Raw genomic sequence first — 20,127 nt, 5'->3', positions numbered from 1 at the left:
ATGCATTCCTTGAACGGTACATAAAATGTCGCGCAAAAGTCCAATTATCATGGTGTAGAGAGCGTGGCCATGTGTAGGTTCTCCCATGCAATGCGTCGATCGCGCCACTAAATAAACACAGCTCGTCTATTTACTATTCATAGATACCCTAAAAGTCCATGTTCTTTCCAAGTGTCTACAACACAATCAATGCAATCATATCATGAATTCAAAAAGCGTGCTGTTGTTTTTTTAGAAGGTAATTACCAAGCATGGCTTTTCTATATTTGTTTTGTTTTCTCACACTGATTAATATAGGCCTATATAACTGATAGGTGTAGACCTGGTACACAACTGTGTGATGTATCACTGACATCGCTGACTGTCAATAATTTTTCCTATGTTGTCTAAAGTAAAGCAAGACTAGCTGTGTTTGGCTATTAAACAGTTTCAATGTAAATCTGAACCTAATTAAAACGGTGCCCTTGAGTTGGGTCGTACTTTCAACTAAGGTATTTCTCGCTAGTATTCCATTAACATATTTTTAATTGCTTTCATCAAATTTGCCTTTGCCCTTGCACCAGTTGCTAAATACGGCCCACTGTCTTCATATTTGGTACACAGCTGTATTCTATGATTCTCTCAGTCAAGTTTCATTAAGGGTGTTGTTCTGTCAAATGAATTGTTACACTGCCGTACTGTTAAATCAATGAATCATCACACGTTTTGAGATTGTGCCTTCGAATTTCATGATGGTCATCGTTCGGTACGCACTATGAAGCAACAGACTTGTTTCCCAGCAGGTTTCAGAAGCTGCTAACCATACCTGCATCATACCTACAGTATTTGCCACTTTACAACTACTATTTTTACTTTACAGACAGATGTAACTTTGTTGACAGATTATGAAATCTATTCGTTTTTTGTTTTTTTTAAATCAGCAAAGGATCTACTTTCGGGTTTAAATTATTTTGGTTTTCATATGTACCTCTTTACTTAAAATATCTGAATTTATATCTATTTTAACTTCGATCTTTAATTAATTAATTTAATAATGAAGAAAATCGTATTCTTTAGAAATCAGTGTTTTGTGATGAAATACAGTTAGGTCATAGCGCCTCATTTACTTAGTATATTTACTGTGTCCATTCATGCGGGGGCGCTTTGAACGTCATCACAGAACCATTTTAGAAGGCGTGTTTTAATATTTGGTTATAAAAACTAGTGGTCACGGATGAGAAATATATCAAATAACCCAGTCTTCTACTACATACACATCCCAACACATCCCGAAAGACTTTGAAAGAAGATGCAGTCTGAAGAGTACAGCCAAAGAGGTGGGCTATTGTATTGAAAAGCTCAGGTGTTTGACTCTGCGGTGTGGGTCTATGTGTAGTGTCATTGTCTTTACTGGGATTGAAGAATTTAAATAGCTGCAGCATTAAATATCGACACATCGAATTTAGAGAAACATTATATATATATATATATATATATATATATATATATATATATATATATATATATATATATATATATATATATATATATATATATATATATATATATATATTTATTTATGGCACAGCATTTTAAATTATTTTGCTCTTTTACGCCAGTGAGCATTTGTTGTGAAAGAGTTTTGAACTTCAGTGTTTCTTTCAATTAATCCAAAGATCACTGCAGATATGTCTGAGATATTACTTTATTTTAAAAACTTAGGTACATGAAACAATGCACAAAGTTTCATTAAATTAATCTACTTTTTGTAAATCTGGTAACTACTTGTCCAGCAGCAGATGGGCCCTCGTGGAAACCGATTCACGGTTTAACAGAAGCTCTGCTGAAACTTAACTGACATATTTAATGTAAAGTTAGTGCCGTTGTGCTAAGTGAAGAGGTTTCAGGGCGATTTGAAAGCGCTACGTTGTTGCTTGGAGCTGCTCCCTGCTGTGGATTATGCTGTCGAAAGTAGAACCCTACCCAACAATCGGCTACTTGACCATTCGTTTACTAAGGTATTTTGTTATAATTCTCTGTTCAAAACGTGTCATTCATATATTGTCTTGAAGGTAAAGAGCTTGTCGACTATATTACCAAATACCTGACCACTATCAGGGAGAGGAGGGTCCGTCCAGACGTACAGCCTGGATATATGAGAGCGCTGCTGCCTGACAGTGCGCCCGCAGAGCCGGAGAACTGGGATGAGATTTTCAAGGACATCGAGAAGATCATCATGCCAGGGGTAGGAGCTCTCTGGGAGTGCTTTCTCGACTTATTATTATTAATTATATTGAATACTTGTTTTAAACAGGGTGTTATTAGCGCCAGCATTATTATCACTGCTGATTATTTTTCTTAATTAATTAATTAATTTTTAAAAAGTAGTTTTGGACACAATAAATACAGTATGTTTTAAATTGTTTTCTATTGCTTTATATGGGGGAAAAAATGGCATCCTCATATGAGGCTCTTCTGCATGCAAGGGTTAAAATTACTCAAGTGGTTGAGCTGCAATGAGACCAGACCACATGTCCTACAGCATATTCTGAATTACAAAAAAACAAAAAACAATTACAGTAAAAAAGGTGTGATTCAAACGGTTTAGCTTTCTCAAACTGATTTACACTTATACATGTCTGGTTTCAGAGGCTTGAAATTATTCTGTGAATATAATCCCCCCCCCCCCACAAAAGACCCCAAAGGTTTTGTGACGTAACCTTGTTCCATTTTTCAGTTCAATGGTGCTTCTACTTACTGCTGCAATTATTTACACTTATACATGTCTGGTTTCAGAGGCTTGAAATTATTCTGTGAATAGAATCCCCCCCCCCCCCCCAACAAAAGACCCCAAAGGTTTTGTGACGTTACCTTGTTCCATTTTTCAGTTCAATGGTGCTTCTACTTACTGCTGCAATTTGATTTCACTGTTGTAGATTGTACACTGGCAGAGTCCCCACATGCACGCCTATTTCCCCGCTCTCACCTCCTGGCCCTCACTCCTGGGAGACATGCTGGCAGATGCCATAAACTGTGTGGGATTCACCTGGGTAAGACATTGTTTATTGACTCGCTTTGTCCCAATGGCACTGGTAATATCTTTAAAGTAAACACTTCCAAGGGTTCCTGGACATTTCTGGTTTTCTGAACATCCATATTTTGAACTTTTTATTAATGGACCTGTACTGGATGAATGTGGGAGGGAGATGCAGCCCTTATAACAGGTTACCACAGTACAGTTGGACAGTAATTCATGGTTATATTACGTACTTACTGTAGTTTAATATGGTTGCCATGTTTTTTAATGTGTTTTACCATACCTCCCTGGGCTTTACAATGCTTACCTATTCTTTACCATGTTTTCACTGTGCTTTATAACACTTTCCTATGCTTTTACTACGGAAAACCTTTATAAGGGAGCTTTTGAGTCAATTGGTAAAAATGTTTTGGATTGATTTTGAATTGCTATTCGGACAACATAAAGCAATTTGTTTAAATTACTTAAATGAGGCCAACTTTTGCTAATGCCATATCAGAATATTAATGATTTAATAATTATGTAAAACAAGCCCACCCCTCCCTCTATTCTGGTAAGCTCAGAGAGACTGGTCCACAGTGCCCATTCCTTGGTTCAGTTTGTGTTAAACAGACTGTATCTTCCCAGGCCTCTAGCCCAGCGTGCACAGAGCTGGAGATGAACGTGATGGACTGGCTCGCTAAAATGCTGGGACTCCCCGAACACTTCCTTCACCATCACCCAGACAGCAGGGGAGGTGGAGTCTTACAGGTACAATACAGGACAGTGCCACTGTACTGTAGAGCATAGTGGACCTCACATATTGCTTGTTGGGGGTGGGAGGGTGGGGAGCCAGCTAAACATTTTATCCTGATCCATGGACTTCAAACAATCATGAATACAGAAGTCAAGCAGGTGAATGCTTCATGCGGCAATGATAAGGGTCCCTCGTGGCTCACTAAGTAAAAGTACTCCTGTGATGAGTTCAGGGTGAGTCATGCAGGCTAAGTTGCCAATCCTGGCTTGGATAGCTCACCTCACTACACTTCAGCCCCCACTTGTGACCAGGCAGTGACTAGCCTGACTGGGCTTCGTATCCAGTGTACAGAGCTGGTTTAGGTTCGGAGGGTGAAAAGATATGATTGGCTTGAGGGCTGAGAATTGAGGGTGCTCTTCAATGTGTTGTCTCACTTTGTGCATGCATATCGTCTCTGTGTCTTCTCCAGAGCACTGTCAGTGAGTCCACACTGATTTCCCTGCTGGCTGCTAGAAAGGCAAAGATCCAGGAGATGAAGGTGTATGAACCAGAAGTGGACGAATCCATTCTGAATTCCAGACTTGTCGCCTATGCATCAGATCAAGTGAGACTTTGGGAAATGCAGATGGCTAAACAGTATTAATCACTGTACTTGTGCTGTGTTTTGGCGGTATAGTAGCACAGCTCCAAATATGTTTGCATTATGTTGAATGAAAAGGCTCTTTTGTTCTTTTGAAGGCGCATTCATCCGTGGAGAAGGCTGGCCTGATTTCTCTGATGAAAATGAGATTCCTGCCAACTGATGACCAGTTCTCTCTCAGAGGAGAAACTCTGAAGGCTGTTATTGAAGAAGACAGAAAGGCAGGCCTTATACCAGTCCTGGTATGCCACCGTCTGAAACAAAAACGTCACTTATTGACTATCATGAAGCCAAAAAATAAGAAGCACTTCATACACACAAAGTGAAGTTCAGGAATGGGCATACAAAGCAATACTAAGTTTAACCACTAGATGGCAGTAAATCAATAAATTAAATCCTATATCACACACACAAAACACCTGCATTTTTAACCCATGGAAATCAAACACGTTTTCGAGGTTATCCCAAAAAAAGTCAGATAGCAGAGACCAGCGTGAGTACCCAGGGTCATATTTAGTATCACATGCTTGATCTAGTTGTATGGTCTTGCGTAAGTCGTAAAATGACTAGGGTTATATACAGTAGGTAGTAATAGGTTGATCTTTTTTTGGTTCCTTTCAGCTTTGTGCAACTTTAGGCACCACTGGTGTTTGTTCCTTTGACAGCCTTTCAGAGCTGGGACCGATATGTAAGTGAATTTAGTAATATATGTGTTTCTTACTTGTTACTAGTTGCTTCTCACAATACTTGATTATGAAGACACTTTAAAATGCTTTACACACCAAGAGGTAATTTCACTTGATCTAAACGTAGGTTCATCTAAATACTACCATCCTGTAAATCATGAATTAAGCCTGAAATGCACTGGATAGACCCACATGCACTGTTAGATTTTCATAACCCTCGTTCTTCTATTTTACTTATCTCGGTGGCAGTATTTAGACACCGTTTATATATAACTGAATAAACCCAAAATGTTTTACAAACTAAACCGCAATGCAGTACTTCATGCAGGCACAAAACATTCTCCAATACCGCTAGAGTTGGCCTGACAGAACCATTGTTTCTTATTTTTTGACCAGGTGCCAGTGAAGGTCTCTGGCTACACATTGATGCAGCCTATGCAGGGACAGCCTTCCTCTGTCCAGAGTTCAGGGTTTTCCTGAAAGGAATCGAATATGCAGACTCTTTCGCCTTCAACCCTTCAAAATGGATGATGGTTCATTTTGACTGCACAGCATTCTGGTGAGCAGTCTAGTACCTAACACATTTCAAGGCCAACTATTAAGTAAACTATAACAGTGCTTAAATAGCTTGTTTATAATTTTGATCACTGACATAGGGGCCAGTCAGATTTAAGCTTGTGTCACTACAGGGTTAAACTACCAACTGTAAACAAGGCCTGCTTTCTGAAAAGCAGTATGCACAAAAGGCTAAACTGTGGAAGACTATGGTAAACAGACAAGGAGTACTGAATACTGAAGCTGATTGTGAGACGCATCAACTTTAATATTTCTGTTGTGATTAATTGTTGTTACAGGGTCAAGGATAAATACAAGCTTCAGCAAACTTTTAGTGTCAACCCTGTCTACCTCAGACATGAAAACTCAGGAGCTGCCACTGATTTTATGGTACGGTACAGAAATTGTTCTCAAAATGTTTACATTTTATCTTGCGATTTATTCTTTGCTATATATTTTACACTGAACCTTTATCTAACCGCAATAAACATTCATTTTAGTAACTTTTCATTATTAGTTTATATTTTATATGAAATAACTTGTGCTGTATACTGGTAATGATGTTGCGCTGCCCATTGCCGGAATTTCCAACAGAGTTGTAGTTTCCTTTACTGTGAATGGGTGACACATACCAAGCTTGGCATGTCATTGAAACCCGCGGGCCCTTGTTAATGTTCTCTCCTCCATTTTCCAGCATTGGCAGATCCCACTCAGTCGCAGGTTCCGCTCTCTAAAGCTCTGGTTTGTGATTCGCTCGTTTGGAGTCAAAAACCTTCAAGCACATGTTAGACATGTAAGTTTGAAATCATTAACCTCAAATATAATCCGTGGGTTACTGTGTAGCATGATTTTTCTTTATCTGACACAGTATTTTTAATGAATTTAAAGGCAGGCTTTTTTCCCCCTAGGGTACCGAGATGGCAACGCTTTTTGAGTCTCTGGTCAGAAAGAATTCTGATTTTGAAGTTCCTGCTGAAAGACACCTTGGTCTGGTTGTGTTTCGCCTAAAGGTATTTGTCGGTTTTTAGTTATTTCACAAAAAAAGGTAATAAGTGTTGTAGTTATTAGACTGTGGAGCTAAAAATAAAGTTCAGTGATAAAGACTGGATTAGCCAGAGATGTTCATTTTCATGAAGATTTAGTGTGATTAGCAGAGCAATGGCTCCTCCCCTATGTCAAAATAAATGAGGTTCCCTTTAAAAAAAACTTGCATTTGCCTTTTGTAGGTAATGTTTCTCAACAAAAGGAGTTTATTACACAGAACGCAGAAGTCTGACAGCATCACAGTACAGTGAAACTGAAAGTACTGGGTGACTCTCAGGCAATGGAAATCACAAAGGATTTCTCTTTTAAAGTTTAGTTTTATACAGGCAATAAAACAAGTATTCATTAAGAGTCATATACAGCTAACATCCCAGGCTTACCCAGTAGTAGCTAACTAATTGCCATACTATTGTCTAAACAGAAAACATTCTTTAACCCAAAACCGGCTCGAACAGGTTTCCTTTTATGAGGCCCTAAAACGTATTGCAATGTTTTGTGACTTTATGGAGAGAAACTTGGACATATTGGAAGGTGCTTTTAAAACTTTATGGTGTCATATAAACTCCCCAACTAGCAGGCTACTGCAAAGTGACGTGTATGTCCTAATTTCAACTATGAGTGAAAACTTAAATATATACATACCAATTTCACCTACACCTAATCATTACAAAATATGGTGCAGTAGAATCTACTGAGTTGATGGAGACTTTGCTAAGAAATTTAAACTTGTAAATGTGCATGCAAGAACAAACATTGTGGAAAATTAAGAAGAAAAAAACAGAACAGGACAAGAAAAACTTTAATAATATCGTTTCCCCCCCCTCTAGTAGTGTTCTGAAACATAAGATATGTATTGAATCAAACCAAAGAGTCAACCTGCATAGAGTGCCCAATGTCAACATTCTTACCAACTTTCAATGAGTGGATTTCATTTCCTCTCTCCTTAAACAGGGACGAAACAGCCTGACAGAGGAGCTCCTGAAAGAACTGACCAGATCGGGCACCATGTACCTTATCCCAGCTGCTATCCGTGACAAGCTGATCATCCGCTTCACTGTCACGTCACAGTTCACAACCAGAGAGGACATCCTCAGGGACTGGAGCATCATTCACCACACTGCCACCGCAGTACTCAGCAGACACTCCGTAGACCAGGCTCCCGGCAATGGCACCAAGAAACCCCAGACTAACAGTGATGATACGAATGTTAGGGCCAATGGGCTTTCTAAAATGTCAGCTGCCCCAGATGTAAAAACATTCAGAGCAGCAATGAGGTACTCTCTAAGTGAGCCAGAAGGGGAGACGTACTTGGCTAACCCAAGTACTGAAGATCTTCTAGACCCCTTTGATGACACCTTCCCAGCGGAAGTTCACAGTGTCAATAAATTCTATAGTCACCTAGGTGTGCAAGGCAGGAAGCTAAGCGTCCGCTCTCTGAGATGTAACAGCGAGCCTCTTAGCAGCCTGAAAGACTTGAACAACCTCAACCTCCTGTGCAATGAGCCCACTGTTAAGAACGGGTCTCGCAATAAAGACAGCCTCCCCTCCCAACTCCCCGAGAAAGTGATTGTCCTTGAAAAAAGTGCCTTAAAGAAGCTGACTAAGTATTACAGTGTGCCGAGCTTTTCACAATGTGGTATTCGGCAGCCCTGCTGCCCTTTACAAAGTTTTAGGACGTTTAACAAAACGTGGTTCACATGCAACCCAGTGCACTCTGCTCTGACATGCCTAACACACCAAAGCTAACATTGCAGGCTGCTATACATTTGCTGATTATTAATGTGACAATACTATAGAAAATAGAATATATATATATATATATATATATATACACACACACTGTATGTGCCTATATTGACAATAAATAACACTTTGTTTAAAGACTGTTGTGTCTGCTTCATGTGTAAAAACAGGTATTAGAAAAAGGTGCAAGAAAAGAGTAATGTCTGTATATAAAATATGTAAGTTTAGTGTACATGTAATCTTGTGCATACTTAAGTATATCTTCAAATAAGTGATGTTCAAGTCATCTTAGTATTCAGAAAAGTCACTTTACTCCATTTGGTGTAATGCTTGCTGGCTTACAATCACATTGCAGGAATTGTTACAATTTTAAAACACAAAGCAAAATATATTGTATGTTAAAACTAGTACAGAAATAGTCACTTTATATCTGCTCAAAGGTATTTTATAAGTTATCACAGGTCCATGTCATAACAACATTACAAATTGAAGACAATTACTGTATTTTCTTCTCTTTGTAAAGCAGTTGGTTTTCTCCTACCCAAAATCTAGGTGTTGTTAAAGACACTCAACGTCCCTCTGGTTTTTCAGTGTTTTAGTGCAGGTTGTCTACAGGTTTACTTGTCAATCAGCATAGTTCAGAATTACTGGTGTTGTGCACCACAATACCATCTCGTGCATTCCTTATACATAAGGCTTGCTGCACCAAAGGACTTAAAACTATAAGAGCCATACGAGATGTATAAAGATATTAAAAGTCATGTTGCAACAAAAGTATGTAAATGTTTAAAAATAAAATTCTAATTAGAAAACTGATTTTCTCATTATGAAATAATTACAGTACTAGATTTAATGTACAAGTGTAGCTGTTACTGATGGTATCCAAAGGGGACTTTAAGGAAGAAATTATTTTATGACCCTTATTAGCCCAAGTATAAGCAGTGGGCATAACAAAAACATCATCAATCTATCTTATTTAATAGTTATTGGTAAGTGAATAATCAATCACACTTAAATGAGTCAGAAATGTGATCATTTACATGCACAGTCTCATAGCCTGACATGTTTTGAAATGATGGCATTGTACATTTCCTGGGTCATCGGTACATATGTCTTTTCGTTTTCATCCAGAAAGTAGAGTGGATCCTGGACTACAGCTGGATTGAAACCTTCTTCTGCTAATTTGACTTTCATCTGTTTGAATGTTCCAGTGACCTCTAAGGAACTCTGTTGTGTAAAAAATAAAAAAATAAATAAAGAAGATAGCAGGTCAGAGGGAAAGTGTGCTTCACTTGCTGCATTGATCAGGCACCTCACCTGCAGTTCAGTGGACACACATACACTACAAGGCTGCATTATGACATGTGAATAAACTTGATAATCCCTATACTGTACACCATCTGATTTGTCATGCTTAATAATATGTCCAAATGCCTAAAAAAGGGAGATTGCAAGAGATTGAGGTGTCCTAGCTGAGTCAAGCCCATGTCATTGTTATTAATGTGCAGCTTTGGGACCATACTAGTCATAAGCCATTTAAACCTGCCTTTATCAGTGTATATGCACTAGCATGGGTTCAGTGAAAAATCTTTATCCCTGAATATAAAACCCTGATCATTTTGTTACATTGTGGTGACCCTGGAGTTCAGACATGCAACAAACTTTAAGTAGTGTGTATAGGGTATTACTGTAGCGAAGCCTCTCTTTCAATAACTTATATAAACCATGAACAGCTTTTAAAACACACCTAAACAATGAGTCAAACATTTTAGCTACCACAGCTGTTACTTGCACAGATGTTATAAACTATGTTAACTGAATCTTACCTGAATTCTAAGAAAGCGTGGTCTTGCATAACTGGGCAGATAGGTGACAACGTGGTTGTATATCTTGTCACACTCAAGTTGCTTAGCCTCCCCTAGCTTCACAGCAGCCATTCCTATTCGTCCATCATGATCTGCAGACAAAAACAGTGATGCAGAATAAGTGCCGTAAACCATAAAACAGGATATGAATATGGATATCAAAACTATGGAAGTGAGCAATCTACCTGGGACTGCAACACCATACACATTAGCTTCTTTGATTCAATCCACCATGAGCCGGGTATCGGAGACTTCTGTGGTGGCCACGTTCTCCCCCTTCCATCTAAAAGAGAAAAGAAGAAAGCTGCCCAATGCCCTATACTGAATAATACATAGTCCAAATCACTTGTCTTCTTTGCTTTATATGAGTCTCACGTCAGAAATGTATATATGTTTTGCTGTCTGGTTGTGCCTCACCTGAATGTGTCTCCAATCAAGTCTTGGAAGTACAAAAAGTTGTCGTGGTCCACCATCAGGAGGTCACCGCTGTTGAAGTAGAGGTCTCCTTTCTCGAAGACGTCTCTCAGCTTCTTCTTATCAGTTTGCTGCGGGTTTCTTGCGTATCCGATGAAAGGAGCCACTTTGGTGATCTTTGTTACAAACAGGCCAGTCTCCCCTGAATAAAACACAAAGACAAAAAAAAAAAAAGATTCTGCTGAATTACATGCAAAAAGTATATAACACTACCAGCAGTAAAAAGAATACTAGTACATGACTGCTTAGTGACTATATTTGTACAACCTTAATCCTCTAATAAATATAACATGAGTTCAATTAAGAATAACATTATAGGAATCAGTGGGTAGGCATTATATACACACAGTTACAACCCCAAGTACACCTTCTGCCACATCGTTTTCCAGTACACTTATAAATACAAACTGACGTAAACAGTGGTGGTATATGCATACTTTTAAAAGTAATCGGTTCATTTCAGCAAAAAAAAAGGCAACTAGGAGAGGGAGTGCTGTACAACTAAGTCCCTGACTGAGTACAGCTTCAAAATGATTAGTCAATAGCCTACAGTACCCTTCTTTTAGTCTTTACCTAGTCCTGGCATCTGGTTGAGCACAGAGAGTACCAAGGCCTGCCTTGGCAGTGACAAGTTAATAAATTACCTTTGGGAACCGGGACACAAAGACCTCGGGAGTCCCGAACAGGCTCTTCTCTCTCGGTGTCGTATTGAATCAGCGCGTAGGGGAAGAGTTTCTAAAACACAATTTAAAACTAAATTACAGGAGAGCTTGTGATTAGTGGAGGGGGGGGGGGGCAGGTCACTGAACAAAACAAATGTGTGCTTTAGTAGCTTTGGATGGGAAGGAGGGGATGACCTTCAAAATGAACTTTGTTCAAGCAGCCAGGTTATCTATTACAATACTTAAACCTGTGGAATAATATTTTTAGTTATTGTTCCATCTGTCTCATTTTAACCACTTCTCCTCTTTAAAAGAAATTATAGAATTTTGTACTGTAGTTTCTGCTGCCATATGCCTTGTTTTGGTTTTCTGAAAGTGTGCTGTAAACTAATATGCATAAAAAAAATATTTCTGATAAAGTGATTAAAATATTGCTTGTATTTAGTTCTTACCTTGTGAAGAAATATCTCCCGTCCAATAGCACCAACCTTTCCAACATAGTTGACAAAGCCCAAATTCCCCTCAGTCGCACCGTAACATTCACTGATTCGAATATCTCCAAATCGCTTTAAAAACTCCTTCCAGATGTCTGCTCTGGCACCATTGCCAAAAGCAAGCCTAACCTTGTGATCCCGATCACTGTCTTTCTACAGGAAAGGAGACAAACAGCAGCATTAAACAAGAAGGTAAGATGTATCCAATTCAACAGTGTATAATAACCAAGCTCTTTTCTATTAATTGACATTTCTACACACCAGGAAGTTATTCTTGCCCTCTATACTTAACCCTTCAGACACTCTTAATAGCTTGTCCTGACCACGTTTCATCGCAATTGAGTACTTCTCTAAATATATCCAAAACTAAAATAACATACAGAAAGACAGCTAGACAGACAGAAGAAGGCATCCGCTCCAGTCTTTAATGAATTAGCCCTAAGCAGCTTTACAGCTTTAATTTATTTGTTTTAGTATCTGACACAGGGGTGGTTTCACAGCCCCAGGTTAACACTAATGGACAGATTGCATTACCATAATTAATATGAGATAGTACAAAACTAGTGTTTATCAGGGTCTGTGAAACCTTACGTTAGTGTATTCTGCTCTACTGTTCTGAGTAGAGACATCTTCCCTTTATTACTTGAGCAGTCTGTAGTCCACTGGTATGAAAGAATTAACTTTTTTGATAATAAAATGAATGTTAGTGTTACAAAATCACAGACAAACAACTTGGGGCTGGATTACATGGTTCAAGTTTTTTGGAACTAACAGGTGTTTTTCTCCTTTCAAAAAACAGCAGTCAATTCAAGATTGGTGAAAAGGTTTTGACAATATGCTGCCAAACAACAAAGCGCAGCTTCAGCCCGTCAGGAAATGGATCCACATTTTATGGATGGCTAAATTGGAGCTCATTTCATACACAATAACTTTAGATTTGGCTTGCGTCTGTTACGTTGATGATTTCTTGGGATGTAGAGCCCTGTTTGGAATGTGGAAGTACCTTCGGAACGTTGCAGAGATAGCGCAGCACCTCCCCGATGTACTGTATAACCGTTACATTGTGCTTCCGACAGTCATCCCAAAACTGAGAGGCTGAAAACTTGCGCCGTAAGACAACGGTTATACCTGGGGAAAAAAGAAAAAGAAGTCAAATGTTTTCATTAAATGAGAATCAAAAGCAAAGGCTCGCAGAATGAAATCTGGGGCACTTGGTTGAATTTTCTTTTGAACTTTAACTTTTACCCAAGGCAATTTCTGTTAATAATTGACACAACAAGAGATATCTGGAACTAGCCTTTGAATGAATCACAATTGGACCCTACACAGAAAAGATAATAAAAAGTGTAATTTGCAGACAATTTAGATGGCATACTTAAAACAGTTAAAAGAGATCAGCTGGGTAATCTGGCAGCTTGCTATTTATAAGACAAGTTTCTGATATATCAGTATTAAAAATGTGTACACAATAAAACTGTAATATTATTATTATTATTATTATTAATTTATTAGCAGACACCCTTATCCAGGGCGACTTCCAATTGTTACAAAATATCACAGTACAAATTATCACATTATAAAATATCACATTACAGAATATCATAATACAGATAAGAGCAGTTATGAAAGTAGCATAAAATCAATTCAAGTAAGAGCACAATAAAGCATACAGTACATTAAGTAGTGTTCTGCGTTTGCAGTTTATTCTGAATTTTACCAAAAAAATACAGGATTTTTTTTTTTTTTTTTTTAACAGGATGTCGTTTTTTACTGATTTATACACGATATTTATGAATCAATATTTTTCCTGGTACTATTTTCTAGGAAATACACAATATTTTGATTAAAATGCTGCTTTATTTTGACATTAAGGGCTGGCGTAACCACATAGCTAGAACAGGCGGACGCCCAGGGCGGCAAATTGAAGGGGGCAGCAAAAACGGTACATAATTAGATTTTATACTTCACATTTCTTTAATCGTAAAATGTTCAACATCTTAGATCACTGTTTCTTGTTCTGCAAAACTTATTGCTGATGTTACGGAACCATATAATTAGGAGTGGTGTAGTCCTAACCTGAAAGTACGGAAACGCTGGGGGGGCGGGGTGATCATGCAGGTGCAGTGTCACGTGAAATCTGGTCTCCCCTGGGAACAGGCTTGTGGTTGTTGAACCCATTGCTAAGCAAAGGACGCATTATTCAAATGGGGCGGGGCATTATTGAATTTCATTTAATTACCCTCACAATGATTCTTATAAAAGGACATTGCTAATACAGGATAATCGAAACGTTATACCGATTTTATATCTCTGAAATTTTCCGATGACTGATACGAAGAGGACCACACCTTTTCCTATGGCTCCCGTAGGTCCCATCAAAAACCCTGCGCGGTGGTATAAAGGCAAATTAAGGTAGAAGACATCTTCAGAGTTCACTCCACACATCTCCTGAAACAAAGACGAAGCCCAGACCCGCTCCTGCATTATGACAGCAGCCTTGGGAAGGCCTTTTTGGGAAAAAAACCAAACAAAACTGAATTAAACATAGCCATGATCTAAATGGAGTTAAGACAATTTTAAACAAACCGTAGCTTGTATCTTACAGCACTTTATAAAATGTGTTTTCATGAATTAAATAAGAACAATTAAACAGTTCAGCTAATCTTAGCCCAGTCCACACTATGCCTGTAAACCGTATTAGTTGCCTTTAAACTGGCTTAAAAGTGCTAAATACGGTTAGCGTCTACACTACACAGCGTTTAATATTGTACTCGAGAACCGGACTCGAGACCACCTCAGGGGGCAGTCTCGAGTCCAGTTCTAAATTAGATCGCATCAGTTAGTACGGTTTGTCAGAAGTGTGGGCGCTGTAATACCGAACTTCATTTTTTTAAAATCGGACAAGGAGAACTTCAAAGTTCAAAACAAAATGCACATATTATGATAAAATGTACCTTGTGTTTAAGAAACACAAGGTACATTTTACTTTAATGTGGACGCTTTGAGCTGGATTAATTCAAATGTTTTTGAGTACGGTTCTCGAGATCGGTTATGTAGTGTGGGCAGGGCCTTAACGCGATGTAATTTTCATCTGATGGAAACAATTTGATACAAAGAAATTTCAGATGGCTGTATTACATCCAGTTCAGGGTCAACTATTTATTATTAAAAATGTATTGTTATCTGCAACCCTTTATACTGCAGAGCTTGTGATAACAAACTTCTTACAAAAAGTTAGTCAATAAATATATATCAAGTGGTTGAACAATAGCATTAGATAATGTAAAGTGTATGAACATACAGAACACTCTTATTATGAGATGTATAGTATGTTAAAGGTATATTTTAAATCATACAAGGTTAATTTATTACCCGATTAATATTACTATAGCTAAGCTTCTCTCTGTTTTTGCCTAGATCAGTGATAACATGCATGCTTACTAGCTATTGCAGTGAAAATTTTCAAACTTTTAAAACTGGAACTTCTAAACTGTGTGTGTGTGTGTGTGTGTGTGTGTGTGTGTGTGTGTGTGAACAGGATGGCTTGTGGTGACATCAGGCCAGAAAGGATAATGGACAGAGACAGGACTGAAGTAAATGAAAGTGCTGATTTCTTGTAAAATAAAAGATTTAAACAAACACAAACAACGATACACAAAACAAACAACACGTTGGCCAAAACAGACAGAGACTAAACAAACACGGTGAGACAAACCCAAACAAGTATTGTGCAGGTCCTCACGCACGAGTAGCCATTGTTATTTCTATTTTAAGGTTTACTCCTGACTTTCTCTCCTCACTGAACACCCAACCCTGTGTGCGTGAAACACTCACTCTTTTATGCAGCTGTGCTGAGACTCAATTGCTAACCAATCATTCAACTGAATCTCAGCAGACTGCACGTGAAGTGATTGTGCACTCCCCGTACCCCCATGACAACTCAACATGCAGTCCCAGGGAAAAAAAAAAAAGCACAGCCAGGGATACTTCAAATCTCACCCTGCATACACACCAACAATAACACACCACATAAAACATAAAACACAAAATATGCATAGGGGCGGGGCAGCCCGTCACAGTGTGCCACTGTCATTTTCGTCCCCTCTGACTTTGTATAGATATCTTCCCTTAACTTGCCACAGTTGCAGAGGGGACATAAATTACTGTTGTACTCCCTAAGTGATGGTTTATTTATTTTTTAAAACTTGTATTAATTGTCTTTAAAAACAAACAAACAAAAACAAAACAAGAGCATAAAACATTTCATGACAGACATTAAATTGTCAAAAAAAAAGGAAATTTACAAACAACCTCTTTAGAAATTCAGCAGGAATAGTTAGTAAGCATGTTAAATAATAACAATGATAAGAATAATAGAAATTTAAAAACAAATCGGATATTACATTGGTAAGAACTTGTTCCAAATTGTGGATGGTATAAAATCCCTTTAACATATGACAGTTGTTAAATGAACTTATATGCATTTAATGGTCACACTTTGCTCAAGTCTTGCTCAAACATTTCCTTACCTGTGGTGCCAGAGGTGTAGATATATACTGCAGTACTTTTGATGGTAACATTGGACCGCAGAGACTGGGGTAGTGGCTGGTCAGAAGCCTGATGAATCTTGTTATTAAGGCTTTCAATACCCGGTGTTGTGGACTCTTCACTCAGGATAAAAACAGACACGTTCTGCTCTTGGAGTGACGCCAGCACGTCTTCAACAGCACCTTTCAGCTCTGTCAATGAAAGCGGAGGAAGAAGAATGCAGAAGACAAACGTTCTCTCTCATATTCCATCATAAAATAAAACAGTATACATGTGTTTTCTCTTGGAGCCATCAGTGTGTAGTATAATAGCAGGCAGTAAACTGGTTCTGGATTTCTCTGACCAAATACTGTAATATCATTACTGCCTGGAGGGGTTGATACCTTGGACACATGATTTCCATTACACGAGAGTAGATGTTAAAACTTCATGCTGATTTGAACTCGGCTCTCGCCAAGATAAGCACCAACTAAGACGTAGCTTTACAGTAAACTAATGTGATCCATGTGTGTCTCCATCCATTTACGTTTCCTTCCATATGATGATGTAGATATCCTTCTGTCTGGTGTTAATGGCTGAAGTGTAATGCTGGCTCCAGGGATCAGCTTATTTTGCCTCCCTGGCGCATCAGCACACACAACGGCTGCGATGCTGGCTCCGGGGATCAACCAAAGTGCGGCCTCCCCAGCGCATCAGCATGACAACCGTCTGGATTGAGCTAAGTAGGGTACATCTCTGGGGTTTTCAAGTGGGCACCTTCCATCCTCAGTGTTTCGTCGACTAGCCCACGACACCTCAAGAGGGCTCGACGGTGATTCTGGCGTCCCAGCATCACCCCCCTCCGTCCCCCACTCAACTCAGCCCAGCTTACAGTTCTATGCCTACAGCATGTTTTTGAAGATAACACTGTAATGACATTCTTTTTTGGAGGGCTTTAATAAAATGTGATCTATATGCAACGAGTAGTTGATGTATGGAGGAATCCGCACACTGAAAACCGCGAAGTGGCAACAGGAATCATCACTAACTATAATGCCAAATTCATGCCATTAAAACTCTACCTGCGACTATTGAAGTTCAACGCACCTGTTTATACTCTAGCGACGGTGGGGGTTCTGGCAGTCAATGAAGAGACTGACACAGGTATTACTTACAATAGCAGGTGTTGCCAAAGCAATTATACAATACATGATTTTCATTACACGAAAGTAGATATTAAAACTTCATGCTGATTTGAAGTCGGCTCTCGCCAAGATAAGCACCAACTAAGACGATTTACAGTAAACTAATGTGATCCACCTGCATCTGCATCCTTTTGCGTTTCCTTCCATATGATGATGTAGATATCCTTCTGCCTGGTGTTGATGGCTGAAGTGTAATGCTGGCTCCAGGGATCAGCTTATTTTGCCTCCCTGGCGCATCAGCACACACAACGGCTGCGATGCTGGCTCCGGGGATCAACCACAGTGCGGTCTCCACAGCGCATCAGCATGACAACTGTCTGGATTGAGCTAAGTAGGGTACATCTCTGGGGTCTTCAAGTGGGCACCTTCCATCCTTGGTGTTTCGTACAATACATATATATATATATATATATATATATATATATATATATATATATATATATATATATATATATATATATATACATACACATATACATACAATGCATCATAAATACATATATTTCTCTCTCGGCGCGAGACAGGCCCTTATTTGGACGTCGACTCCGCCCACTTATGCATTGGCCCATCAGTATCTGCTCGCGCACACACACACGAAACTGACAAGCAGGGAGACGGCGAACAGGCTCAAACTCATTCACACAGTCCGTATTGCCACAGAAGAAGCGGGATCAGTGCCTGCACTGATGCCACATTTTGTTTTCTAAAGTCACCTTTTAAACACAACAATATTGCCAGATCAGTGTCGGCAATTTGGCGGCTTACCGCAATTTACACAGAAGGCGGATATTCTCGCGTTAGCATAAATTTGCTAGTGTTCGGTGCCATGATAAAATTAAACAATGATGCCTTTGATACCTGTCGTGGTTTGCGTGATATTTGTCACTGTACTTTCTGAATATCACAATAAACTAATGAAAAGATTGGAAGACAGACGGTGAGAATTTAGCCACCACTGGCTTTTTATTAGCACTACACCGCATGTCATTCACTTTTCTACTACTGTGGAATACACATCAGCATCTCGCACAGTTCCATCACGTTGAGCATTTATCTCTTCTTTTGCTCTGATGGTCAAAAGCTCCCTTACTTCTTTTTCTGACCAATTACTGACCCGGTCACTTACCATTTTGTTGGATTCGGTGGCTGAGACGGCATTGCAGTTTACAATGAAAGTAATGCGCTTCAGTACATGCACTGTGCCTCGAGAGATGGTCATGGCGGAATAAAGTGTGGCTGTATTTTACCGGCATTTCCCATTTACACGTAAAGTGATACCACATCAGTGCCGCCACAGACACTGCAAATTGCTTCAGTGTAAACATGCCTAGGCACATTATGAGTACAGCACAAAATCCGAACCCCTTCCCCAATCCAGAACACAGTCGTTGCGGGTGCCCCGCCGCTACAATACTATCTGTTGGACTTTGTTTTTGAAGGCATAGTAAGTTTGGTTTATAAACACTCTATATGCCACATACACAGAACATAAGTAAAAAACAAAACAAACAAACAAACAAACAATTAATATATTTGTCAAATTCTCTCTCTCTCTCTCTCTCTCTCTCTCTCTCTCTCTCTATCTATATATTTAAAGTAACGAATGTGTAATGCTTTGCAGGTGTATTTGTTCAACACTTGTAGTTGTATAATGCACTAGTACAGTTCTCCAGTACCATACCCATCACTGTATTAACCCCACAAACTGTTGAGAGTAATCGCACGTAATTACCTGGTGCAGCGATTAGCGCATGAGCCCCGCAGCAGGAGAAGCAATGCAGCAATGATTTTGATCGGATGTTGTAATTCAGCAATGCAGCAGCACATCCTAATTTAGCCAGCGCCAGCCAGATCCAAATGAAATCTGGTTCATTCCCTAAAAACATTGCAACGGTGTCGCGTGGCTTGAAAGAAGGGAATGAACCAGATTCCATTTGGAACTGTACTAGTGCATTAGACAACTACAAGTATTAAAGCGCTGGCAACGTTATTGCTTTGTTTATCCGCGTCCAGGTAAGAATAGGTTTTGTTTTCAAACACGATAAAAGGTTGGTGCGGCTGCTTCTGCACCATTTCCAAAAAGTAATCCAAAACAGAAAAGAAGGGTTTTTTCTTTTCGTATTTACGAAACCGCATTCCGCATCGGAAGAACCTTAAAATATAGAAGAAATCTCGCCAGAAGTAGGGAAAGGTTGAATTAAAAATCAGCGGCAATATGACGAGGATTGCTAAAAAATGTAAATAGTGTATACATTGTGAACTCTTTTTAATGTAGGGTCTTGTCTGTTTTTGAAGCACACTATTCTAGATCATTATAAAGAAGTTAAGAATCTACACTTTAGACCACGGACTTACCTCTCAGTAAACCAATCAACCGTAAGCAAAGGACTACAAAGTTTAAGGCGGAGCATCCTGATGTGTTTATTGGCGTTGTGCTTGGGAGCAACACTGCACGAACTTCATCAATAGGCCTACTGTAG

The 20,127-nt window shown here is 39.1% G+C and overlaps 2 protein-coding genes across 2 annotated transcripts; one reads left to right on the top strand and one right to left on the bottom strand.

The window, feature by feature from the left end:
• The first annotated feature begins 1,234 nt into the window (after positions 1–1,234).
• On the top strand, positions 1,235–8,521 carry LOC117428518 (histidine decarboxylase-like). The gene is made up of 12 exons (XM_058995082.1): positions 1,235–1,316; positions 2,052–2,224; positions 2,916–3,029; positions 3,644–3,766; positions 4,222–4,356; positions 4,491–4,634; positions 5,014–5,080; positions 5,475–5,637; positions 5,933–6,023; positions 6,328–6,426; positions 6,542–6,643; positions 7,629–8,521. The coding sequence occupies exons 1-12, from the start codon at positions 1,289–1,291 to the stop codon at positions 8,421–8,423; spliced, it is 2,034 nt and encodes a 677-aa protein (XP_058851065.1). The 5' UTR covers positions 1,235–1,288; the 3' UTR covers positions 8,424–8,521.
• Positions 8,522–8,708: 187 nt separating this feature from the next.
• On the bottom strand, positions 8,709–19,681 carry LOC117429121 (long-chain fatty acid transport protein 2-like). The gene is made up of 10 exons (XM_058995081.1): positions 19,380–19,681; positions 16,445–16,654; positions 14,213–14,422; positions 12,919–13,043; positions 11,874–12,068; positions 11,404–11,494; positions 10,703–10,901; positions 10,471–10,568; positions 10,247–10,377; positions 8,709–9,647 (listed from the first exon to the last, which is right to left on the bottom strand). Exons 1-8 carry the CDS (start codon positions 19,579–19,581, stop codon positions 10,508–10,510), a joined length of 1,293 nt encoding a protein of 430 aa, XP_058851064.1. The 5' UTR covers positions 19,582–19,681; the 3' UTR covers positions 8,709–9,647; positions 10,247–10,377; positions 10,471–10,507.
• Between the last annotated feature and the right edge of the window lie 446 nt (positions 19,682–20,127).

This window comes from Acipenser ruthenus, chromosome 21 (genome assembly GCF_902713425.1).
Source record: "Acipenser ruthenus chromosome 21, fAciRut3.2 maternal haplotype, whole genome shotgun sequence".
NCBI lineage: Eukaryota > Metazoa > Chordata > Actinopteri > Acipenseriformes > Acipenseridae > Acipenser > Acipenser ruthenus.
This window is presented reverse-complemented; position numbering and strand designations above follow the sequence as displayed.

Bases quoted from the DNA above. Each gene is read 5' to 3' on its own strand.
- LOC117428518 (XM_058995082.1), top strand. From the start codon at position 1,289: ATGCAGTCTGAAGAGTACAGCCAAAGAG. The intron at 5,638-5,932 runs GTGAGCAGTCTA...TTGTTGTTACAG, and splicing joins TTTGACTGCACAGCATTCTG to GGTCAAGGATAAATACAAGC. The intron at 6,024-6,327 runs GTACGGTACAGA...TCCATTTTCCAG, and splicing joins GAGCTGCCACTGATTTTATG to CATTGGCAGATCCCACTCAG.
- LOC117429121 (XM_058995081.1), bottom strand. From the start codon at position 19,581: ATGGAATCTGGTTCATTCCCTTCTTTCAAGCCACGCGACACCGTTGCA. The intron at 16,655-19,379 runs GTAATTACGTGC...TTTCATTGACAG, and splicing joins TGCGCTAATCGCTGCACCAG to AGCTGAAAGGTGCTGTTGAA. The intron at 11,495-11,873 runs GTAAGAACTAAA...ATTGTGTTTTAG, and splicing joins GGGAGATATTTCTTCACAAG to AAACTCTTCCCCTACGCGCT.